The sequence below is a fragment of the Miniopterus natalensis genome, chromosome 2, assembly GCF_054644295.1.
Source record: "Miniopterus natalensis isolate mMinNat1 chromosome 2, mMinNat1.hap1, whole genome shotgun sequence".
Taxonomy (NCBI): domain Eukaryota; kingdom Metazoa; phylum Chordata; class Mammalia; order Chiroptera; family Miniopteridae; genus Miniopterus; species Miniopterus natalensis.
This window is the reverse complement of record NC_142082.1, coordinates 103,053,481-103,080,068: the sequence shown is the minus strand read 5'-3', so window position 1 is coordinate 103,080,068 and position 26,588 is coordinate 103,053,481. Positions and strand designations below refer to the sequence as shown.

The window sequence follows — 26,588 nt, the reverse complement described above, 5'->3', positions numbered from 1 at the left end:
TGTCAGAACTGCTGAGTGCATGAGCAAGACAGTCTGTTGTGAGGTGAATGGAATAGGTAGGTATAATACTGTGTTCTTGCATAATCTCATCAGTGTTCTAACAGATGTATGAAAGGCACCAAGGAAGGCAGAGGAAGAAGAGAATAGTTCATTTTGGGGACAGGAAACATTCTAGACCGAGGAGTGGAAAGTGCAAAAGCCCAGGTATAAAAAGATCCAGGGAAATAGGAAAAAGATTTTGTTCTTGGGAGTTTAGGTTTCAGAGGGAGGAATGGTGGGGAGAGATTGGAGGAGCAGTGGGACCAGATGGGAAAGATGATTATGCCAACTCTTTAGACTCTATTTTAGAGACAGTGGAGAGCTAGTAGGAACCGTATATTGGGGGAATCACTAGAGTATTTTGTTGTTCTCTCTCTTTCTCCCTCCATCCCCCCTTTTTTTTAAAAAAAAAGTACCATAATTTCAAGATTAGATTATAGGCTACAGGAGGCTGATAGCAGAGAAATAAATTAAGAGATTATCTTTGTAATAGTTCTTGAGAGAGAGGCGGCCTGAACTAAGGATGCTTGTATTCCTGGGATATCTGAAGTAGAATTGACAGGATTTGTGACTAAGAATGCAGTGGAGAGAAGGGTTGTCAAAGGTGATTGTGGTTTCTGCTGTAAGCAACTGAATTAAACACTGGGGGTTTAGGGAAGCTTTTTTAATAGGGAGAAATGTAGGAGTCCAGAGGGACATTAAGGTAGAGCTAGACAATGCAGACTCAAGATGGATGTAGATTTAGATCATGTACATTAAAATTCTGAAAGTGGATGAGATCTTTTAGGAAGTAAGGGAGCAGGAAGTGAACCATAGGGAGTATCATTTGAGAAGTGAACAGATGAAGGAGATCTACAGAAGCAGACTAAAAGGAGCAGCACAACAAGGGATAGAAAGAATTCTGGGCACTGACAACAGAGAAGCCAGAAGGAAGAGGATTTTAAGCAGTAGAGAATGGTCATTTATATAGTCTTGGAGAAGAGGGGCCATTTTTCTGCTGAGGATTAAGGAAGGGAAGGACAAATGCTATTTTAGGTCAATCTAGGGGTAAAACTAAAATTGAATTTCAATATTATCACATTGATTGAATTTTCTTTTGCTTTCTTAACTCACAGGACCATCTTTTCAGTATTCACCATGATTTGGCCCCAACTTTTATATTTTTCTCTCATACATACACAAGTACATCCTTGTTCTATCTACAAAAAGTAGGATCACTAACTTTTAGAGATCTTGATTGATTTGTATAGTACATACAGAGTATGATAAAATAAGGATTTTGTGTTTTTTTAAACAGGAACGCCAGCCACTACATCTGCATCTACAACAGGTTTCAGTTTAGGATTCAGTAAACCTGCAGCATCTGCCACACCATTTGCTCTGCCTATTACTTCTACCTCAGCTAGTAGTCTCACCCTTTCGTCTGCTCTGACATCAGCTCCAGCAGGTGAGGCAGAATGGGAAAAAGTCATATTTTATGGTTAAATTTTAACTATTTGGTTAGTGTACCTAGGTATCCACCTTTATTAAAGATAACTTCAATTTGGGGAAATTTTTACTTAAATCATTCAGCAGCTTTGACCTATTAAATACTGATTTATGTAAAAGTTCAGCATTGGGCACTAAAGCAGCAGAGTCCATCCTGGAAGTCAGTCTCTATTTACAGAGAGCAAAGCAAGGGATGAGAGAAATAAAATGTAAAACCATTAATATATATGTATTTTGTTTTTAAGGAGCATTTTGGTGACAGTGTGAATAAAGAGTTTGCATAAACCTTGCCTGGCTTAAAGTCATTCAGATTTGAAGGTGGAGTTGGTGGCCTGAGCTGAAAACTCTATTACTGTGTGAAATCAGTTACCTGATACCATTCTTCATTACCCAAAGTGTCTTTTTCCCCCGGTCACTGGTTTTCTCTTTATTCATAAGTATATATAATTTTCTCTTTATTGAGTATTTTTTTCCAAGAGCCAATTTTATCATGGCATCATTTTTTAAGAAAGTTTTGTATTTTTTATGATGTTCTAGAAACAATGTTTCCTTTTGAAGGTTTACAATCTCACCTTTTATAGCATCCACAGGATTTACTCTGAATAATTTGGGTGGAACGACAGCCACAACTACAACTGCATCAACAGGCCTTTCTTTAGGGGGAGCTGTAGCTGGTTTGGGAGGTTCTCTTTTCCAGAGTACAAACACAGCAACATCAGGTAATTGATGGTACTTACTCTCCAGAAATAGTAAATATTTGTTTTTAAATTTACATTATTTTAGCATTTTGAGCAGATTGGTTGTCTCATTAACTTGTATGGTTTTCTTTTAGTATGAAAATAATTATAATGTTTTTCACATATAATTGGACCCCTTAGCAATATTTTAGAAATAAATTTTCCTGTTTCTCATTATTGACTGACTAGACAAAGAAACGAAGAGGGGCCTGTTTGAGGGGTCAGTAGAGTTTCTAGTCTTTTTAATAAATAACAGTAGATCATTTAGTATCTACAGTCATTGTAAGACATCTTGACCTTTTAAGCCCTGGTTCTAGGAATGGCTTTCTATTATACATACCAGGAAGGGTATTAGCATGCTTTGAAGGCAAGAGTGTAAAATGGCTTTCTATTATACATACCAGGAAGGGTATTAGCATGCTTTGAAGGCAAGAGTGTAAAATAGAACATTAAGTAACTGTATTATCATCAGGCAATACTAAAATATCAATTCATCTGGCAGTGACTACTGAATTAATATTTATATACCTCAGGTTGATTTCTCATTTCGTGCTTTTTTTAAAGGTAGCCAGATGTTTTGAATATTGGCTATAGCTAATGCCAATATAGGAAAGCCAGTGGGCCTTTGTGGGAGTGAGAAAAGCTTCCCATTTATTTGAAGAAGTTGTATAATTATCTCAAATAGCAATGTAATATCAAAAATTTCTGTGTACAGTTTACGTATTAGGGTTAGTTGATACATGGTGAAATCACAGAATTTCTGATAACACTTAAATTAATTTATAATGGCTATTTCAGGAGTTTCACTGAGTACCTAGTACGTGTCTAACACTTTACTTGGGTGTGTGGAAGAGATAAAGGACTGTGACTTGATGATTTCTATTAAAGCTATAGTTCTTTTATGTACTCTATTCAAATACTAAATTTAATGGAGTAATTCCAAGTCAGTGGAAGGGACAAAAAGGAGTTGGTCAAGATAACCTGTAGAAATTTCTAGTATTCAAATTTCATTGATGTTTCAAATACTTTGTCATTATTGTGTAACTTTGTAGGCATTCAGAATGTCCTCTAATAACCAAATCACTAGATGACTATAACATTTTTTTGCAGGGTAAGTATTTAAACACCTCTCCCAAAGATTCCTATGTGAGTAAGACGCAAAAATAACAGACAGGGGAGATAGAGGGTTGTTTTTGTGTCTCATTATTGAGTTTTTAGGTCTGTTTTGATTTTTCTTAGGCTCTTAACACAATATTCAATGCTTAATTTATGGTTATATTAACCTAAAGGGGCCATTGATTTTTTTTTTAAATTTAGTAAGTTATTTATTTAAAGTAAATACCATCTGTCTAAAAAAACTCACAGTTGTGTCAGCTTGAGAATGTATGGATTCACAAGTATATATTAATGACTTAAAATTAACTAGCTCCTCTAATTCCTTTTGTCAGTGAGGTAGGATTTAAATAAATGAAGCCTACATTTAAAAAAATTAAAAAAATAATCTTTATTGATTTCAGAGAGAGGAAGGGAGAAGGAGAGAGAGAGAAACATCAATGATGAGAGAGTTATTGATCGGCTTCCTCCCTCATGCCCCTCTCCCCCCACTGGGGATCGAGCCAGCAACCTGGGCTTGTGCCCTGACCTGGAATCGAACTGTGATCTCCTGGATTGTAGGTCGATGCTCAACCACTGAGCCACACCTGCTGGGCAAATGAAGTCTACTTTTTTAAAAAAAGTTTTTATGAAAAGAATTTGATAGTATGAAATTTTGATGATATTTGAACTATAAGACTTCCAGTTATCAGTTCTTTAAGTTTCATTTATAGTAAAATTGTTTGCTTTATGTTATACTAAACACTTATAAATCATACTAGATAATTTATTTATTTTCCCCCAGCTTTATTGCGGTATAATTGACAAAGTTGTAAGATTTTTTTAAATGTATGTGATTTGATAGATATATACATTGTAAAATTTTACATTAACTCCACCTATCTAGTTAATTAATACATTTAGTACTAGATTATTTTAAAAGTATATAATTCCAAACCATGATTGAAAGACAAGATATATTCACCTGAAAACATACTAAAACTGCTTTTGTAGATAGGGTTTACAAACAAAATTGAATGTTCACATACATCGAATTAACAGATGTATTCTGACCCTTTTAATAAAGAAAAATAACATTATCCAAACTACATATATTATTGAATCCAAGCAAGACTATCAGTCTTTATTTAGAGTGTGCTCTAGACTTGTTATTTTCCTAAATCACGTATGAAGAAAATTTGGGATCCAACTTAAAAGCATTTGATTGTTTTGGTCAGAAGAAGAAATCATTATAAAGACTTCCAGTGAACTTTATAAATGATGTTTGGCTTATTTGTAGGTCTTGGACAGAATGCGTTAAGCTTGACTTTGGGAACCACAGCAGCTACTTCAACTACAGGCAATGAAGGCCTTGGTGGTATAGATTTTAGTAGCTCATCAGATAAAAAGAGTAAGTAATGTCATTAAAATTTTATCTTCTAACAGTCCTGTGAGGGAACTTAAAGGCCTATGCCTGGAAGATCATTAGTTATATATTCAGTAGTAAAGTTTTTACTTTTAAGTTTGTTTGCATTTTATCAGTTTTGTGTTTTGCATTTAAGATTTTATTTTTGTAGAAAATTGAGATTTGTATGTGCCTATGTCTTATGTAGCTATCTTAAGGTATGTATTAATATATATTTTTTATTTGGGATCATGACACATATTGTTTGAAACCTGTTTTTTCTCATGTAATGTGAAGTATTTGTCGATGTCAGTAATTTGTTAAAAATATTTTAATGCTGCTTAATATTAATCTTGTGAATGGATATATCAATTTAGTCAGCCATCATCCAATTGTTAGTGTTTATTTCCATTTCTTTTGCTCTGGGAAGTATCACTGTACTGAGCATCTTTATAGAGAGAGTCAAGGTACTATTGTAATTTAGTGTCAACTCTGGAGCTAAATTGCCTGGGTTCAAATTATGGCTCGCCCGGTCGGGCGTGGCTCAGCGGTTGAGCGTCGACCTAGGATCCAGGCTATCGGGGTTCGATTCCTGGTCAGGGCACATGCCCGGGTTGCGGGCTCGATCAATGACTCTCTCATCATTGATCCTTCTATCTCTCTCTCTCCCTCTCCTTTCCTCTCTCTGAAATCAATAAAGATATATTTAAAAAAAAAAAAATTATGGCTCAACTATTTACAAGTTTTGTGACCTTATTCAAGTTATTTATCCTCTCTGTGCTTTAGTTTTTTGTTTGTTTGTTTGTTTGTTTTTATCTATAAATGGGAGGAACTAATAGTGCCTACTTTGTAGGGTTAGTTTGAGAATTACTATTTGTAAAATCTTAGCAGAGCCAGGAGCATAATAAATACTGTCTAGGTGTTTGCTTTTATTATATATTTTGTTCATGTTTTGGTTATTTCTCTAGGGCAGATACCTAGAAATTGAATCACTGGCTTAGAGACAGGGACATTTTGGAAACTCTTGGTATATGTTTTGAAATTGCTTTCAGAAAGGTTTTACCAATTTGTTTACTCACCAGCAAGTATGAAAATGCTCTTCTTGCTGTGCTCTTGCCATGTTGAATATTCCTTTTAAAAATTTGCTGAAGTCATTTTGAAAAGTTTTTTATTGTTGTTGGTTCTGTGTATGATTTCTTATTTTGTTTTGTTTCTACTTCTGATGAAAGAGTATATACATACATATTGCATTGAATCTCTCAGAACTTAGAATGAGATGTAGTGGATGAAGGTGTAAAATAGTCAGTGCCCATGTATCTGTATAAGAATTTTTGAAATTGAACATGGGTTTTTTTCTAAGGAGATACTATTTATTCTAGGGTGAATTACTATCCTAGAAGTTTGTAAAATCCTTTTAAACTTACACAATTTGGGTTTATTTCTCTTTGAATGAAAATTTATTAATTTCTAAACACAGGGTCCTATCTCTTGTTTTTATGTAGTAGTCTTTATAGCAATTCCATCATTAGAAAAATATCCTTAGATGTTTTAGCAATTTATTTTTTTACTCAGTTGGAGAAGCCTGGTACCCTTTTATTTTAAGCATGAGACTACTTGTCTCTTCATTGTAATTGCTTTTAGGCTCCATGTGAAAGAGCAGATTGAAGCAAAGGAGTGAAAAATGTAAGGCATTAATCTCCTTCCCCCAGTCCTATTTTTATACATATTGTACCTTAGCTAGAGTTGAGCAAAAGGAACCCATAGAATAAATGCACATGTCTACATGACCACATCCCAGTTCCCTCTAATCTGTTATATGTGTCAAGGCAGTCAAGAGATTTCTTTTTTTCTTTTTTCTCTTCTAGTAGCTATATTGGTATGGACCAGTAGTATCAGTGGGCTTTAATCAGATGAAGAGTGGTAGGGAACAGCATTCTATGAAGAGGGGGCAGCATGGAGGGAGGCCTAGAGATGAGAATGATCTTAGCCCCTTTGAAGAACTGCTGGGAGGCCAATGTAGCTGCAGAACAGAAAGATTTAGATTCCAGAGATCACGAAAGGCCTTGTATGCCACATTAGAGTTTTGTGATTAGCCCTGGCTGGTGTGGCTCAGTTGGTTGAACTATTTGAAAAAAAATTAAATCCCTACTTTATATTACTGTGTCTCATCAAATCTAAGGTACTATTTATAGAACATGGGCGCCAATTTCAGAAATGTCAAAGGAGAGAAAAAAAATAGAACCAATGAAATACGGAAAAATTGCAGTTGGATTAAAGAGGCAAACAAAAAGAAACCCCATGTACAGAGATAAAAGATAAATGACAAATTTGAAGTAAAATACTTGATTTCTAGATGCTGCTTTTCCACATTTTAGTGTCTCTGAAATCAAGATGTATCTTATAAGGATCTAGTTTTAGAAATAGATATGAAATATGATATATATGAGACAAAGAATTAATTTGCTTAATGTCAAAATAGCTCGTAGAAGTCAACAAGAGAAATACCTCAAGAATGTACAAAGAACATAAAAAGGTAGTTCACAAAAGGAAAAATGCACTTGTCTAACATTTGAAATAAATGTTTTACTTCATTTAGCGTTGTTAGGAATATGAATTAAGATTATATGCCCAATCAGTATGGCTCAGTGGTTGAGCTTCGACCCATGAACCTGGAGGTCAAGGTTCGATTCCCAGTCAGGGCACATGCCCGGGTTGCATGCTCAATCCTGGGGGTAGGGGGGTTGCATGCAGGAGGCAGCCGATCAATTATTCTCTCTCATCATTGATGTTTTTCTCTCTCTCCTTTCCTCCCTCTGAAATCAATAAAAACATATTTTTTAAAAAAAGATTATAATGAAGTTGCATTTTTCACCTGCATACTATCAATGATTTTTTTTAAATGTGTTCATTGTTGTTGAGGGTGTGATGGAAAAGGTACTTTTATCTTATTCCTAGTAGATGGGAAGGTAAGTTGGGTCAGTTGTTCTAAGGGATCAGTTTGGCAATATGTCAAAGGCCTTCCCTGGCATACTCTGACCTATAAATTCCTCTTCTTGGAATACAAATCAAGTAGTGCACAAGTATTTGTAGATCTAGACATTCATTGCAGCAGCATTACTTCTACAGTAAATGCTAATATGCTAAAAAAGAGTTGGGCATAAAGGTTATGATACAGATACATCATCTATGGACTCAGGTTATTTAAATTCATTTTAATTGACATGGAAAATATTCACAACATGCTGAGAAATATGTTAAAATATAACTTATGGGAATCCTGATTGACTGTATTTCCTATGTTGCAATCCACATCTCTGTGACTTCTGTAACCACCAATTTGTACTGCTTAATCTCTTCACCTTTTTCACCCAGCTCTGCACCCCCTTCCTCCCCTCTGACAACTGTCAGTCTGTTCTCTGTACCTATGAGTCTGTTTCTATATTATTTTATTCTTTAGATTCCACATATAAGTGAAATCATATGGTGTTTGTCCTCTCTCTCTTATTAAGGAAAATTCTTGCCCTTGAAAGAAATAGATGCAAATCAGATACATAATTGTTTATATGTACATAAACATGTCTCCATAACTTGCTGTGTTTGGAGCTTTTGACAAGTCATGATGTTTAAAGGGCAGTCTAAGAAATGCTTAACAGTTTCTATTTATACTGTGGTTTGCATTCATTTAAAACTTGTATTTGTAGTACATTGTTAAATAACCTATTTTTACACAGTTTCTTGAATTTTCTAGGTGATAAAACAGGAACAAGACCAGAGTAAGTTTACAATTTAACTTTTAAAATATTTTAATTAAAGAGTTTTATTTATTAAATTGTAGGCAAATGGTATGGTTGGAAGTACATGGTACCATGTAGTCATTTAGAAGAAAAAATTTTTAATCAGTCTTTGTCAAAAATAAACATATGCTCTAAAAGATTATGAAAGGTCAAATTTTTAATTTTTAATCATTAAGAATATTTATAATCAGTTCTTTCTAGGAAGTGGTATGCTTTTCTTTTCCCCAAATAATGCAAATATATGTGTGTATTTTTTAACTTATTAAATATTGAAAAATTCATGGAACTTTACTTCTGAAGCACCTTTTTCATACATAAATGAAAATATATGTGTGTGTGTGTGTGTGTGTGTGTGTGTGTGTACCTTTTATATATAAATTACTATGCCAGTACCATTTGTTTCCCAAAGATGAGGAATAATAATGGCCCCTGTATACATCATATATATGTTTGAAGATTATTATTATTTTTATATTTTCTCACCTAATTTGTATTATGTTAAAGCATTTGTAAGTAGGTGATCAAGTTCACTCTTCCCAAATATCTTGCGTGTATTTTAGTCCTGTGACATAAATGAGGAAGCTGAAAGAGACTGAGATTTGCCTTGGGTGATTATCCAGGAAATAGTAACGAGATTGAAGTCTTAACTCATAATTCCGTTGTAGCCTGCCAAATTTCACTTATTCTTGACTTCATTAGATGTTTATGATTCTTTAAGCTATTCCTAAGTCGTCTTTGTTGAAGAACAAATTGAAGTTTAAAAATAATAAAGTAAAATATTGTGAACATCCCATGAGAATTTTTATAGACTCTCTTTAATGAATGCGTTCACATTTTGAACTGAATAAAATATCACTCATAGAATTTTTGAGCCAGGGAGAACTTAGTTCAATATGTCGTGCAGTCTGTGGTATTTTCTCATTTTCCCCCCGTAAACATTAAGTCAAATGCATTTATATAGATGCCAATCTTTTTAGGAAAGGAATCTCTACATCAGATGAATTGTTAGTTATGTTATAGGTCAGGAAATTTATTGTTCTTTATAAAGAACTTTGAAATCATCCAAGAAAGCTATATGGGGAATATTTGCTTTATTTTCTTATATCTTAACACATTCTAGTAAAGCTCAGCTGTCACCTTTTTATAATCTCAGTGATTTAATACATCTGTGATATTTTTCTTAGGGATAGTAAAGCACTGAAGGATGAAAATCTACCTCCTGTCATCTGCCAGGATGTTGACAATCTCCAGTAAGTGAGTCAAGTATAATTGGATATAGTATACTTGAATGCCAGAATATATTTTAGGGGGAACATCTCTTCCTCCTAAACATTTTAACTTGGGTTAATACTTTAATGTTTTTAGAAATTAGGGTGAAAGCAGAACAACAGGAATTAAAATTCTGTAGCTGCATTTTTGTAAAAAAAAGCATATGAACTATAGATGAAATTTTAGTTTTTCCTTAAGATACTTGGACTCTGACCAACCTATTGTAAATGTGCTTTTTTTTCCTATAGGAAACCAAAGGTGTATTTTTAAAAAACTCTTTTTTTATTTTTAAGGAAATTTGTGAAGGAACAAAAACAGGTCCAAGAAGAAATTAGTAGAATGTCTTCAAAAGCAATGCTTAAAGTACAAGAAGATATTAAAGCTCTAAAGCAGCTTCTGTCATTGGCTGCCAGTGGATTACAGAGAAACACTCTCAACATTGACAAACTGAAAATAGAAACTGCTCAGGTAAACTACTTTACAGTCATTTTATCATATGGTTTTTAGGGGGGGATTTTTTTTTTCCAAATGGAAATAGGATTTTTTTTTAATTATAAAGTTTAATGCAGACATACTATAAGAAAATCATATAGCTCATATACTTTTAAATTGCTATATTAATAATAATAGTTACTCATTTTTATTTGGTGTTTACTATGGATGGGGCAGTGTTCTAAGCAATTTATATGTTATTTACCCTAAACTGGGGTTTTAAATAGTAGCCTTATGTGGTAGCTACTATTATTAACTTCATTATATAAACTAGAAAAAAGGTGGAGAGCTTTGTTAATAAGTGGGAGAGCTTGGATTCAGACGCTGGTAATCGAACTCTAGAGCTTATCTACTATTTTGTTTCATAAAAGTGCCAGCAGGCATAATTGTTATACAAGAGGAAAACAGTGAGACAGGAAAATACATCTTTTTAATCTGTCAGTTATTAAATAAAAATTATAGGCATTATAGATATTAAATTCTACTCATGGCCCGACCGGGTGTGGCTCAGCGGTTGAGTGTCGACCTGGGATCCAGGCGATCGGGGTTCGATTCCCAGTCAGGGCAAATGCCCGGGTTGTGGGCTTGATCAATGACTCTCTCATCATTGGTGTTTCTATCTCTCTCTCCCTCTCCTTTCCTCTCTCTGAAATCAATAAAGATATATTTTAAAAAATAATAATAAATAAGTAAATAAATTCTACTCATGACTTGCTAGTGTTAGGTCTTAGTTAATAAAAATGATATTGAGGCTAATATCTTCTGTTACTCATGTCTACTTGTTTTTTGTCCCTATGCTGTAATATACACAATATATAGAGGTTGGCAAAAGTAGGTTTATAGTTCTCAGTGTGCGTAGCACAGTTTATTCTTGTATTATTTATTATTAATTATTGCATTATTTATTTGTATTATAAGTAAGTCTAACTTTGCCCACCCCTGTATATAAAAGATATAATAATGTAGTTTTTTTTTCAATCCTCACCTGATGACATCCTTAAAGAGAGGAAGGGGGGGGGAGAGAGAGAGAAACATTGATTGATTACCTTCCATATGTGCCTTTACTAGGGATGAAACTGGGCAACCTTTGGTGCATAGGAGGATGCTCAACCAATGGACCTACTCAGGCTGGGCATTGTAGTTTTTTAATGTGGGCTTATCAGAGAGCTATGCTCTTCATAAATGAAGTGATAATATTTTAAGTAAAAAAAAATTTTTTTTTGTTATCCTCACCTGAGGATATTTTTTCCAGAGAGAGTGGGAGAGGGGCCAGCCGGAGAGAGAGAGAGAAACATTGATGTGAGAGAGAGAGACGTAGACTGGTTGCCTCCTGCATACTCCCTCACAGGGTGCGGAAAGTGAACCCGAAACCCAGGTACATGCCCTTGACCTGGAATCCAACCTGTGACCCTGCAGTGCGCAGGCCCACATGCTAACCACTTAGCAACACCAGCCAGGACTTAAGTAAAAATTGTAAAGGTACTTATATATCTTTATATTCAAATATCATTAATATACTTGTTTCAGGTGTACAACATAGTGATTTAATATTTGTATATATTGCAAAGTGATCACCAAAATAAGTCTAGTTAACATCCATTGTCACAAATAGTTAAAAAATGTTTTTCACTTTGTGATGAGAACTTTTAAGATCTACTCTCTGAGCAACTTTCAGATAGACAGTATAGTATTTTTAACTGTAGTCACCGTGCTGTACTTTTCCAGGACTTATTTTATAACTGGGAGTTTGTACCAGCTTTTGTGTCTTTAAGCTAACTATTGGAAAATACTTTGTGATGTTTTTAATAAAAAATGTGTTACTAAAATAGCTGTTCTAAACTGTGATGTTTAAAGGGGGTTCAAAGGCTTTATTTTCTGCTTTCAGATTTCCTACACACAAATTCTTTGATTAAATATGAAAAGTAGTCCTGATGTTTCCTTCCCACTTATTCATCTTTTATATATCATCAGATATGTACTTTCTGGGAGAAGGAAAACGTTAGTTATGCTTTTAGACTGGAGAATGTTTAGACTCTGATTAAACAGTAGATGAAATTGTGAAATATGAAATTATATGGAAAAGCTCATTAGCAAAGTAATAGAGGAGGCAAACTTAAGAGAAATGAATGCTATAATGGGGTGATTCCATTTACAAATTTGTGGAATACCTGTTACATACCATACTTGTTAATATCATGTCTTTTGGAGATAAAAAGACAACTACAAAGGAACTGAAAGTCTAGTGGGGTGAATGAAATAATAAAAGATTGGGTAGAGTATAAAGGTAGCAAATGAAGATATGAGTCAAAGAAAATTTTCTTAAGGAAAAAAAATCATCTGTGTTGAGTTTAGAAAATTTTATAGGAAATAACAAAGAAATTTGATCTAAGATTATTCTTATTTCCAATATACAGGAATTAGCGTTCTACCTGCAGTCTAGTGAATTACCAATTGAAAAAAATGACCCAGCTCCATTAGTGAAGTGTAGTTATCAATTTTATTTAAACCAAAACTTTTTCTTCAGAGAAAGCTTTTCTGGGAAATACAAGCAATCCTGAGGTGAAGAACAGTGTTGTGATTGTGTAGATCAGAACCTTACGGAAGCAAAATCTTTTATGTATATCACTTTTTGGAGGTACATAACTCAAGTGTTTAAATAAGTAGGATGGTTAAAGTTTTTTGAGGGTAGGGTGAGTGCCAGGTTGTTTGTTGAAGTCATTGCTGAGTCCGTGCATTCAGTGGACATTAAGTATCTGTTATACACAGCACTTCAACAGTTATTTGGGATCAAAACAATATTCTAGGGCGAGTGAGTTAAATCCATTAGGTAGTATGTTTCAGTACAAGGCATGATGAGGCACGAAGAGCTCAAGTGGGCACTTTATCTGTCCAGAGTCGGATACTTTTGTGTTGGTTCTTGAAACATACTTAGGTGTTCCTCAGGCTGGCAGGAAGGAAGGGTAACAAACAGAATGGGGGCATGAAGTAGACATGTTTGAGGATCTGCAAGCAGTTTACTAGTAGGAGCACTGAGTATGAGTCTGGGCTTGACTGGAGTCAGTGCTTAGAGAAGAAGTAGACAGGGGTTAGAGTTTGAATAGTCCAGACCTCTCTGGGGCATTTGTACTGGAGTCAGATAGGATGGAAGCTTGAGCTGAAGAATGAAAAGGAGATGGGAAGAACAGAGACTTAACAGTTGGGAAATAAAGTGAGGACTAGAGGTTGCTACAGGGAATATAAAGGTTATGGTAATATACTTTTTTTTTTTTTTTAAATAAGGGAAACAAGTTGAAAAAGCAGTGAAATGATAGGAATGTGAAATGTAAGGGGTTAAAACAGAATATCAGCCTTGAAAAACAGTTGACTAGAAAATTGAAATGGTATTGAGGAACAAAGGCCATTTAAGAGTGGTTGAGTGTGTACGTAGGCTTTAAAAAAATTGGGCTGCCTAGGTTCAATTCTTAGGTCTTTGAATTACATGGCCTTGGGCAAATTACTTAATGTCTCTAACTCCATTTTTACATCTGTGAATAGGGTAACATTTATCTATATTGTATGGTTTTTACTGAGTATTAACCATGATAAATAAGGCCTTCGACATACTGCCTGGTATATAGTAAGTACCCAGCATGTTAATTGCCATCATCAGCCTCAACATTATTACTACCTTGCTTTTTTTACAATAGTGTTTTCTACATTTATATTAAAAGTTTTTAAATAGTAGCACAGTCTTTCACTGTGGATGAATTAACTTCATGAGTCCCACAGAAATTCATCATCTTGAAAATAGATCAGCAGCTCATTATAAATTTATCATAAAGTTTGTTAAAAGTGTTTGTCGTCTTTGGAAAGAGGTTTTAGTGACTTGTAAATCAGCTTCATCCATACTATGTTCTCACAGCATGAACTTCCAAGAATGACATTGTTTGAAGTTTCAAACCAGAGATAGTTGGTATTTTTAACCTAACTTTTAACCGGCCCTTTGTTTTTTTCTTAAACCTGTGGTATATTAGGAGTTAAAGAATGCTGAAATAGCTTTAAGAACCCAGAAAACACCACCTGGACTCCAACATGAAAATGCAGCTCCTGCTGAGTAAGTTATTGGAATTTTTAAAACAAGTGTTTCTTTGAACTTTAAAAACAGAACAGTAAAAACAATATCCAGGCTAAGAATTTTTACTTTACTATGTAGCAAGCTGGGTTAATAGGTACTTTACATGGAGTTTTTCATTTAATTCTCGTTATAACCCTAAGAGGGTAGTTTATTATCTTCATTTTATTGATAGGTAAGTCAAAGCTAAGAACTGAGCTTTTAACTATTATGCCATTACACTTCATTTGCATGTTACCTGTGTGGTTTATTCCTTTTTTTTTTTAAAGTAGAAATTTATGTTTTACCCATTAGGACTTTTTTTTTTTAATTCCTCACCTGAGGATATTTTTTCCATTGCCTTTCAGAGAGTGGAAGGGGGAGAGAGAGAGAAAGAGAGAGGGAGGGAGAGAGGGAGGGAGGGAGGGAGGGACGGAGGGACACCAATGTAAGAGAGAGACATCCATTGGTTCCCTCCTGTATGCACCCTGACTGGGGCCAGGGATTGAGCCTGCAACCGAGGTATGTGCCTTTGGCCAGAATCAAACCCGAGACCCTTCAGTCCGCGGGCCAACGCTCTAACCACTGAGCAAGACCGGCTAGGGCAGTACCTATAATTTAAAAATAATTTTTTGATAGTCCCATTCTTTCTTTTACTTTTATTAGTATTTATTTTATGTTGAATTTTCTCCCATAAGTTTCTGTTTCTTCAGTTTCTTCTGGGATACCTTTGTCTTCTGTGCAACCTCCTCTCCTGGTTTAGGAACCATCTGCTCTTTTATGGAAGGATCTTCTCAGTGTGGCAGGGAGAGCTCCTGTGTGGGCTGATCTGCCCATGAGCTCTGTAAGTTCCATGCTGCATCTCGGGAGCTTTGTTCACCTGGATGTGCTTAATGACCAGAGAATCTGCATCTAAACCCTTAAGTTCAGCATTGCTCTCTGCATTTTTAAGCATATGCAGCAAAAATTCAGCACTCTTTTTTGGCCACTGACCCTGTGTCCAGCCCCACTGTTTTGCCTGGGCCCACCTACCAACCACCATTATAACAATGGAATGGCACACATCCCTTCTATAAAGTGACATCTTTCAGATACTTGGTGGCTTTTCAAATATGCATACCCTTGGCCACTGACCCTGTGTCCAGCCCCACTGTTTTGCCTGTGCCCACCTACCAACCACCATTATAACAATGGAATGGCACACATCCCTTCTATAAAGTGACATCTTTCAGATACTTGGTGGCTTTTCAAATATGCATACCCTTAATGGCCTGGACAGTTTCACAAGTGTTCTTAAAGTGAACACAAAGATTTGAACCTCTTGATTTGCATGATTTTGTGGCGTTTTTGGGGTCAAGTGAATAGTGAACCATTTTCACAGGTTACCTCTGGCTGCTTTCAGGAAGAGCGATAGTCCCTTTCTTAAACAGTGCATATGAAATGCAGTTTAATTCTTTTACTTACTTGCATAGCTCTTATTTACATAAGTAATAAATCTTTAGAAAGAAAAATTAGAAAATGTAGGTAAGTAAAATAATTTTTTTTTTTTTTTTAAATATGTCTTTATTGATTTCAGAGAGAGGAAGGGAGAGGGAGAGAGAGAGATAGAAACATCAATGATGAGAGAGTCATTGGTTGGGCCCGCAACCCAGGCATGTGCCCTGACCAGGAATTGAACCCCGATCGCCGGGATCCTAGGTCGACTCTCAACCGCTGAGCCACGCCTGGCCAGGCAAAATAAAAATTTTTTTAAAAATCCACCTATAATCTTGTCACTCAGCTTTGTATATTCATGTAGTAGCCATACATGTGATAAATATTGTGTCTCCTTTTTATATCCTTTCGTGTTGCCAGAGATAATACTAGCTAATATTTATCAAATGCTTACCATATGCCAAACAGTATGCTTAGCACTTTACATGCTTTATCTCATTTCCCACAAAAGCGCTACAGCTGGTACTATTTCCATCTTAGGCATGAGGATCCTGAGGCACAAAGAGGTGAAGTCCTGTGCCTGTGAGTGGTTAGAGGTCTGTTTGGCTCCTGTCTCTTAACTTTTTTTTTAAACTTTTTATTGTGATATGATTTCAAACAGAGAAAAATTTCGAGAATGAAACAAAAAATTCCCATATATCTTTTTAGATTCCCTACATGTTAACATTTTTACTATTTTTGTTCCTTATTCTCTGTATGTATACATACATTTTTTTCTCTCTGAACAGCTTGTTATTTCCAGACAAGATGCCTTTATGCCTAAGTACGTTAGTGTATATTTCTTAAGCATAAGGATATTATGATCAAACTCAGGAAATTAAGAATGACAATGTGCTTCTGTTTTATTTAGATTAGCATGGGATGTGCTTCTTTGCTGCACTTCCTCTAATATTTTATCCTTGTGTCTTTTTTTTTTCTTCTTTAATATATATTGATTTCAGTGAGAGGAAGGGAGAGGGGGAGAGAGATAGAAACATCAATGATGAGAGAGTCATTGATAGGCTGCCTCCTGCATGCCCCCCACCTGGGATTGAGCCTGAAACCTGGGCATGTGCCCTTGACCCGAAATGGAACGAACTGCGATCTCCTGGATCATAAGGTCGATGCTCAACCACTGAGCCATGCTGGCCGGGCCTTGTGTCTATTCTGCCATCAGAGCTAGTTTTGAAATGGGTTGAATTGTGTCATTTTGCTCTGCAAAAAACTTTCACAGGTCTTCATTTCATATAAAATAATGTTCAGACTGCTTTGCATGCTATTCAATGTCCCTTTTTATCTTTTTAGCATTCTCTGGTTAAATTTATCAGAACAGTAGTAGTAGTAGTAATTGCGTGCTGTTTTATAGTACACTATAGTGTTTTCAGATTATAAATAGGAGAACTGTAAGTATTTGGTTATAAATTCTGGTTAACAATTGAACTTTTAAAAACTTTTCATTTTTTTTTTTTTTTTTAAAAACTTTTCATTTTAAACTTATTTTAGACTTAGCAGAAAACTTGCAAAAATGGTAATAAAAAAGAATTTTTTTTTTTTTCTTTACTCCTCTTAATGTTAACATGTTGCATAATCACAGTATAATTATCAAGAACAGGAAATTAGTATTGGCACAAATAATTAACCAAACTACAGAACTTACTTGAATATTACTGACTTTTTCACTAATGTGCTTTTTTCTGTCCCAGGAACCTATTTTCCACTAGTGTACTTTTTCTACTCTAGGATCCTATTCCCATTGCATTTACTTGTTACTGCTACTTAATCTCTTCCAATTTGTAACAATTGTGCAGTCTTTCCTTGTCTTTGATGACCTTGATGATACTTTTGAAGGGTATTTGGTTGCTTTCTAGATTATCGCTTACTTGGGATATTTTCATAATTGGAGTAAGGATATACATCTATTTTTGATACTGTACGAGTTTGAATTTTTGTTTCAATAATATCTGTGCCAATTAAAGATACATTATGTCATCACACTAGCTCAAAGGCCCTACTTCAGTGGGCACATTTATTTATTTATTTATTTATTTATTTATTTATTTATTTGGTATTTTGAATGTAATGAAAATAATGTTTTTAAAACTGATCTGAATTTATATGTTTTTTATACAGCTACTTCAGAATCTTGGTTCAGCAGTTTGAGGTACAGCTTCAGCAGTACAGACAGCAGATTGAAGAACTAGAGAACCATCTTGCTACTCAAGCAAATAATTCACATATAGCTCCTCAAGGTAATGTGCTTTTGGTGGAAATTTTTTTTTTTTTTTTTTTTTTGTGGGAGAGAGGTTAAGCCATTGTTATGTAGTAGATATTCTAAATAGCTACTAGTAATTGTCCAAAGCTGCCATAAGAAAATTTTCTTAAAAGTCCTTGATTAGATCTTTATTACCTATAAATGTAAAATGCTTTATTATGAATTGTTACTATGCTAACAAAGGCAGAAGTCTTAGGACCTCTGACTCTCCCCCAGATTCCTGATGTAGATATCCTTCTCTCAGTCTTCTCACTCTGCTATCTTCTTTTATCCATGGAAATACTGATGTAGTTTTTTCCTCCTACACATTAACTATACCAAAAATTGAACTCAAGTAATAGAAAACTAATATTCATTGTGTTTATATATATATATATTTGTGTGCTAATATAATTTTCTCTTATAGATTTGTCAATGGCTATGCAGAAAATTTATCAAACATTTGTAGCTTTAGCTGCACAACTTCAGTCTATTCATGAAAATGTAAAGGTAAGTTTTTATTGCCAGTTCATCTTTCTGGATATCTAGACCCAAGTGAAGTATTTGTTCATTTGTGGGACAAAATAATGTTTATTACAGAAAGACCAGAAATTGCATATAAGTGAAAAAGACTAAAATCCATAATCTTGCCCAGACACAACTATGGATAGTATTTATTCTTTTTAAAAAGATCCAAGTAACACTACATTGTGAACAACTTTCTGTGTGCATACACATATTTCTTCATTATCATTTTTAGTAGTTACATTGGGTTTCACTGGGTATATGTGCATGGTTTGTTTAACCCATCCTCTCTTGTCAGATATTTAGTTTCTTTCCATCTCTTTACCACTCTAAACAGAATATAAACATTTTTAGTAGCAAAATTATTTTGTATTGCTTTAATTTTATGTATGTTTTAAATGTTTATTAGCCACTGCATTAAAAAACTTGCTTACATTTGTTCCTTTTAAATGCAGGCAACTATTTGTGCTTACGAAATATAAATAAAATAATTTGTCACTGCATAGTTAGAACCTTGTGTAATGTTTTTAAAATTGAAGTGAAATATTAAATATGAGTGCATTTTTATCAACTAATCAAGCAAATATAATTAGATTTTTCATGGAGTCTAAATATATTAACTGCGTAAAAGAGAGCTTACCAATATTTTCTTTTTTATTGTAATTCAATGCATAGTAACAGAATTTTTAAAGATGTTAACCACTTAAATTATATAATTTTTGAAATGATAGCACACTTTAGACCTTTTGCTTTAATAGATTTTAATTTTTAAACCAAATCTTTTTTTTTTTAAATATGTTGTTATTGATTTCAGAGAGAGGAAGGGAGAGAGAGAAAGAGAAATATCAGTGATGAGAGTCATTGATCGGCTACCTCCTTCATGCCCCCTACTGGGGATCTAGCCTGCAACCTGGGCATGTGCCCTGACTGGGAATCGAACCATGATCTCCTAGATCATAGGTTGATGCTCAACCACTGAGCCATGCTGGCTGGGCTAACCCAAATCTTTAAAATATTTTAGTTTTAAAAAAATTTAGTTTTAAAGGAGGAATTTGTATCAAATATTCTTAAAATTATTATGTCTATAATAAATACTATTTAAGTTTTTTAAACTACTAAAGATAATTCTCTGTTGTCGCTTTGAAGTCTTTGTTGTTCAGGTGTTTAACTTAGTTTTTACTTGAAACTTTTCAAATATATACAAAAGTAGAGCACTATTATAATGAATGCCCAGGTACCCACCACGTATTTTCACCCATATTTAGATCCTGCTGCTCCTGTTTTATCAATTCTCCACACAGAGATACTCCCCCACCCCCCACCCCCCCTGGAGCATTCTAAAGAAAGTCCCAGATTTGTTATTTGTAAATATATATGCTTTTTCAGTGGTAGGTTCTTCTCTGGTTTGTAAACTCCCCTTTTATTACCATAGAATAATGAGACAGAGATTCACACAAAACAGCCCCAGATTATCTTGAATAAACTTAACATGAAATTTTGACCTACTCTCTTTTTTGTTTTTAATACACATTCTCAAAAGCCAAAGAATTTTCCATGATCAGATTTGCTATGTTGCCATTTATTTTCAGCTGATTTTAGACTTCTTCACTTATAGAAATCTCACAAGAGGTGTTTTTTTGTTCTTTTTGTAATGTTTTTTATGAGACAGTCTGTTGAAACAGCCTTAAACTGCCTGATCCAGCCAGGCTCAATGACATTTAACAAAATCGGTTATTAATTATGAATTATGTATATCATGACTGATGTCAGGTTTTTGGTTTTTTTAAAAAAAACCAGATGTTCTTTTTAAGTGTCTATGCAGGTCATTATTCCTGAGCACTTGACGTAGAACTAAAATTATATGGGCTATTGATGCTAAACATTGTGTGGATTTGTGCAGTTCATTGCACAGAAGGGAGGATGGATTTGGGGGATATCAGTTTTAAAAAGATTTATTTTTCTTATATCACATACTCTAGTTCTTACTGCATTTTCCCCAATTTTCTCTTGGCAGCCCCACGTCAGTACATTATAGAGTTAGGAAAGTTTGGAACTGCAACATCAAATAGTGACGTTCACACAAAAGGAGATGATAGCTTTTAAATACTATAACAGTAGGATTTGTAAGTGTTCTACCTGATATAATCAAAAAGCCTAAAATTTATTAATGTCAGCTCAGAACAGGTAGGAAATACGAAAATTCTATGTTTCAAAAAGTAGTTTAAAACTGATCTAAATTAGGTTAAACCCTCAAAAAAAGTATTTAATAATTCTGATGTGAAAAATAATCATTTCTATTATTGGTCTTTAATCAAGGCAGATGTTGCCTTGGGTAAACCAGCCCAGTTTATGAAGTTGGTAGTTTTTCTTTCTTACTCTGAAATTACAAACTCACTTTTTAATTTTTCTCCTGTTTGGTTACACAAGCTCAACATGAGTTATTCTTATTGCAAAATAGTTAAACAATATAGATAAAGTAAAGGTCCTCTTTTTACCATCCAAGCTCTCTCTGCTGAACACACATTAACATGTGTCACCCAGGCCTTTTAAAAAATGTACTTAATAGCCCGGCCGGCGTGGCTCAGTGGTTGAGCATCGACCAATGATCCAGGAGATCGTGGTTTGATTCCAGGTTAGGGCACATGCCCAAGAGGCGGGCTTGATCCCCAGTAGGGGTCATGTAGGAGGCAGCCGATCAATGATTCTCTCATCATTGATATTTCTATCTCTCCCTCTCTCTCTCTCCTCCTCCCTTCCTCTCTTTGAAATCAGTAAAGATATATATATATATATATATATTTTTAATGTACTTAACAAATATATATTTAATGCTTATTTGCAAGCTTTTTGAATCTAAAATTTATCAAAAGGTTGGACATTGGAGGGGAGAATTTCATGAAAAAATTGGAATATTTAAAATAGAATTTTAGATATTGCTCTGCTTATCTTAAAGCTTAGCTAACTCGTTTTAAGAAGGCTTCATGAAGCCAGAATATTTTAGGCAGTTTATTGTAAAGATATGACAGAAATGGGGAAGAAAATGCTCAAAGGAGTGATAGAACTCTCACACTTGTCACTTCCTGTACTATGCATTACTGTTTTATTTAGGTGGAATGCATAATATTGACCATGTATTTGATCTGTCTTTGCTAACTTATTTCATATATTCATTCACATATTACCAAAGTCAACACAGAACTTGATCGATCTTTTCTTTATTCATTCTTTTAGGTGCTCAAAGAACAGTACCTTGGCTACAGAAAGATGTTCTTGGGAGATGCTGTAGATGTGTTTGAAGCCAGGCGAGCAGAAGCCAAGAAGTGGCAGAATCCCCCCAGAGTTACTACTGGACCCACCCCTTTCAGCAACATTCCAAACGCAGCAGCCGTTGCCATGGCTGCAACACTTACACAGCAGCAACAGCCTGCTACAGGTCTGAATGCATTCAAGTTATAGCTTCTTACTGTTAAAATTCAGAACATTTATGTGCATTTTAAGTCTTCCTTGTGTTAGCACTGAAGAAATTTCTATGAATCCTATACAATCTAAAAATTGTGATGGACACAATTATAAACATACCTGATAAAAAACGCAGGGTAGTCTTAGCAATAATTATATAGCAACAAGATATTGAATATTGTGATTTACTTAATGTTATTTGCTGTATTGCTATAAATACCCTTTAGAACATGGTGTTTCACTACTGAATTACATTAGGAGTAACAGATTCTAAAATCGTGATTATATCATTTATTGTTTTAAAGTCAGATAATCCAGCCACACATTGCAGTTTTCACATGTGATACTGATAGGTGGTGCATTCTTGTTTCCTCATACATTGTGATTACAGAATACTGACATTCAGGATGAAGTACTTTTTTATTGACTCAAGTTGTGTTAAAGGTCAATAGTTTTGTTTGTATGTATAATAATAAGGAAGAGTACAGGCCCTCTAAACCAAATTTGGAAGAAAGTACGTGCTAGACTTGTTTGTACCTTTTCAAAATGAACAAAGCAGTAGCAAGAACAGGGAAAAGATGTTTCGAGATGCTTTGGAGTGCACATTAAGGAGTGTGAAATAGAAAGCTGAGCAGATGAAAATCATTGGTGAGATACTGGAAAGCAGAACATTTTAGTCCTTGGTTTAATTCTACTTCTCACGAGAGAAATGTGTTTATGGTCAGTTCTGCAGTGTTCAGTTTGGTCCCGTGTCTTTCAGAGATTACTACTTGTCTTTTACTCCTGCAGTTCCTTTTTTGTCAGGCTTGAAGTTCGAAATAGAAAACTATAGTCTTAATGGATATTGATTTTTTTTTTTTTTAACTCATTCATACATTTTTTAGTAATGCTTACTGTTCTACAGCATATGTTCTTCTGAGAGTTTCATATAGTCCAGTAGTAAATTACAGCATAAAATAAGTAAAAGAAAGGGGGGGGACATCTCGGTTGCATTCAGGCTGCCTCCACAGGAAAGCATTCTCCGTTTCTCACTGTTGGCAGTTTAAAAAAATTGTTCTTCACATTTGGAGATCACAGAATTGACTTCCCATCAGTAAACAGCTGCTGATGGATTTATGCCAAATCCTCCACATTCCATGGCTGGACCCATGTGAATAGTGGCTCACAGAAGCATGTATAGTAAGTAGTTCTCTAGCTGGCTGGAGTGTAGCGTTGTGTTCTCAAGTTATGGAGGAAAAAAGTCATCTTGGGATTGAATCCCTATCAATCCCATAATTACAATCCTCAGTTCTCATGATTATTTAACCAATTAATTAGACCAACCATAGTACCACTTTACTTTTTAGAGCCAATATCAATCCTAAAGTAGATCAGATAAGCATGGTTTTGGTTAAGTGTTCCTTGCACATGAAAGATTTCCATTCTAAGTTAGAGAGGTTTATAGGTTTTCACTTATACATTTTGGGCTTATGGACATATGAAAATATATGTTCATTCTCTAAATATGAGTGCCTACTATGTGTTAGGTTCTGGGGATACAAAGATAAACAGTATAGGTAGTCTTTGCTCTGTGGTGATAGAGGATGTAACTTAATTTAGAGTAAACATGTTGAGGAGCCCTTCGCTCATCTGCTTTAATTTTGTCTGTGACTTCTGTCAAACTTTGGGGGAACTGTTTTCTCTCTTCTCTGCAGTTTTGAAGCCCACATAAGGATTTTCTAATCAGGTGGCAGAAATTGTAATTTATCAACCTAAAACAGTCTTACAGTGTTTTCTGAGTTGTATGAATTTTTAGAACTGAGAAGCCAAACAGTCATAACAGTTTTTCGTTGTGTCTTCCCTTTTTCCTTTTGTTTTTCTAAAGGTCTCCCAGGCTCCATAGTCCATTCCTTTATGCTTCTTCCAGTTAAGACGTTAGTTATGTTAGTCATACCACCACTATAGCAAGATTTATGAGGTCTGTTAGATACATACTGATTTTGTAAGTTACACCTTGTTTAGAAATGTCTCTGTTGATTGCATTATGCAGTGATTTATTCTTTATGTCCTGTGACTTTGATGAAATCTTTTTAAATACCAGTAACAGATTTTAAAGACTATCAGGATGAAGCTAGATAAAGCTTGTGTGCTATTTTTATATATTACTGTTGACCTGTACAAGATTTGAGTTGTCAGAGGTGTTTTGCTTTTATTTGCATATGGATTCTTGACTTCATTATTGTAAAAAAGCAGATAGCTTCTTGGGCTGCTACCTTCTGAAGGTGGTTTCTGTGTGATCTTTCTTGGATGTGGAGGTATGCACTTAAGTGACTTGATCATTTTGTGTTTTTAAATGAAGATATGTAATAGAACTTAGACCTGTGTGATATATGCTTATTGCTTCTGAAGGCTGAAAAGAATTGATGAAAAACCAGCAGGCTGTTTATGTATGAAATAAGCATCAATACGTGAATAAATTACATGTTGTTAGAGTTTGAGTACACTTGTCCATCCACCAGTACTTCTGAAGCCTCTTTAAATGCTTAAGATTTACATTAGGCTTTTTTCAGTATAATTTTAACTTAGGGTAGATTGTTTTAAGCTGATGTACTGGGATTAAGTTTTGCTATTGTGTTTTGACAATTTTAAAAGTTCTCGATGTTTACATAAATAAGACTTTTCTCATGTGACTTAGCTGCTGTTTTTAAGGAGTGCTGAGGTCTTTTGTTAGGAATTCCTACTTTCCAGCTTTAGGTGTAGGTTTGGACATTTAAGGTGTAGTGTTAAATAGGAAACTAAGTATTTCATTTTAGTTTCCTGTGGTTTTGTGATTTTTGTTGTGTTTAATAACCAAAGGAACATTCCCCATTAAATCAATAAGGAAAATTTTTCAAATTGGGGAAAAGGCATTTTTTGTTTTTTAAGAAATATTATTATTTTAAAATACGACTTAGGAATAACCAGACTAATTACATTAGGTATTTTGAGTGGTCATTGAAAATTATAAAAAAATTTAGCACTTTAGTCCTTTTCCTGTGAATACAATTTTACTTTTTAAAAGGTAGAATTTATTCTGGAAAATATGAATTAACAGTATTAAACTTGATTTTGTTGTGTATGAATATCTTATAACTTTTGTAAAATGTTACTCTACATGAAGATTTCACTTTGGGCAATCATTGGAATATATTACTACTAACTTGGTTTTGTTTATGGAACTAAGAGCCTCTCATTGAATGAGTATTCAGATTTCGAAACAGACTTCTTGAATTGTTTACGTAACTTTTGCCTGAAGGATTTAGATTCTGCTTTCTAATAGTGAAACTAATTTATATGGTGGCCAGAGTAATATATATGCTAATACTTTGGCATGGGAGATATTTATCATAAGTCTTTACTATTAAAAATGTTATACATTTGCCTACTAGTTTTATAAATAATGTTGCCTTCAGAGTTTGTGTGAAGGTACAAAACTCAAAATATCATGTACCTGTTGTGCAGTGGAAAGTCTTGTCATCGTTAGAGTTCATTATCTATATCCTGAATATCGATGGTTAGAGTTGCTCTTAAAAATAGACCCACTGTCAATAAAGCATGTTATTTGAGTGACTCTTACGACTTGTAGGGCTGAGGGCTGTGGTGTGCATTATTCTTTAGGGTCTTCCACCAGCAGTGCCTCCTACTAACACGTGATAACACATAAGTCTCTCAATGTTAAAGAAACTGGACATGTGTTTTCTACATATTATTTTTGTTAGAAATTAGAAATTAATATGCTTAGTTTCTTTTTCCTATAGTAACATTTTACAAAAGAGCTGCTCAGCAAGTATTTTAGTCTCAAATTGATCTCAAACTGGGTGTAAAAATTTAAATCCTTTTCTAATTTATTTTTTAATAGTGGTATGAGAAGTCTGGCTGCTATTAGTTCTTATTCTTTATTTTCTGGGTGGAAGCTATTTGAAAAGTCCAGCTTTTGTCCCACTCTAGCAAAATGTAGTTCTTCAGTTTTCTACTTTTGTTAATGCTTTATAATTTACACTACCTTTTGAATATACAAACCTCATTCATTGAACAACTTGAAGGCTTCGAATTCTTTGAAAGTTTTAAATTTCAATCTGTATATTACTTTGGCAGATCCCTCAACTTTGAGATGCACTGATCACTGTGCTTGAAAAAGACATGACTGAAGATTGTACTATGAAATTTATTGAATAGTTTTCATAAATTATTTATCAAATGAGAGATTTTTAGATTTTTGTAGCCTGCTTAGTTTTAAAAAAATATATAGTTAAAGTGAGAGGCAAGTTTGATGCTATTCTTGCCAAATAAACTCAGCCAAAATCTTCCAAGTAATAAATGGGAAAAGGATGACTAATCATTCTGCATCTGAGTATATTTTCCAAAATGTTGGAAAGAAATTTTTGAATTGAAATCTTGAATGTATTGAATCTGTCAAGGTACACAGCGGTGCCTTTGTAAATGTTCATTATCTTAT

At 34.3% G+C, this 26,588-nt stretch overlaps 1 protein-coding gene across 3 annotated transcripts in view; it reads left to right on the top strand.

Annotated features, from left to right (window-relative positions):
* Window positions 1-26,588, top strand: part of NUP58 (nucleoporin 58) — a 40,270-nt gene that overhangs the window by 7,746 nt on the left and 5,936 nt on the right. For all 3 annotated transcript variants that reach the window (XM_016224862.2, XM_016224863.2, XM_016224864.2), the window contains 10 exons: window positions 1,337-1,486; window positions 2,109-2,246; window positions 4,657-4,767; window positions 8,510-8,534; window positions 9,740-9,805; window positions 10,118-10,292; window positions 14,330-14,409; window positions 18,010-18,128; window positions 18,558-18,640; window positions 21,887-22,088. In XM_016224862.2, coding sequence (XP_016080348.1) covers window positions 1,337-1,486; window positions 2,109-2,246; window positions 4,657-4,767; window positions 8,510-8,534; window positions 9,740-9,805; window positions 10,118-10,292; window positions 14,330-14,409; window positions 18,010-18,128; window positions 18,558-18,640; window positions 21,887-22,088 — 1,149 coding nt within the window. The remainder of the gene's footprint in view (window positions 1-1,336; window positions 1,487-2,108; window positions 2,247-4,656; window positions 4,768-8,509; window positions 8,535-9,739; window positions 9,806-10,117; window positions 10,293-14,329; window positions 14,410-18,009; window positions 18,129-18,557; window positions 18,641-21,886; window positions 22,089-26,588) is intronic.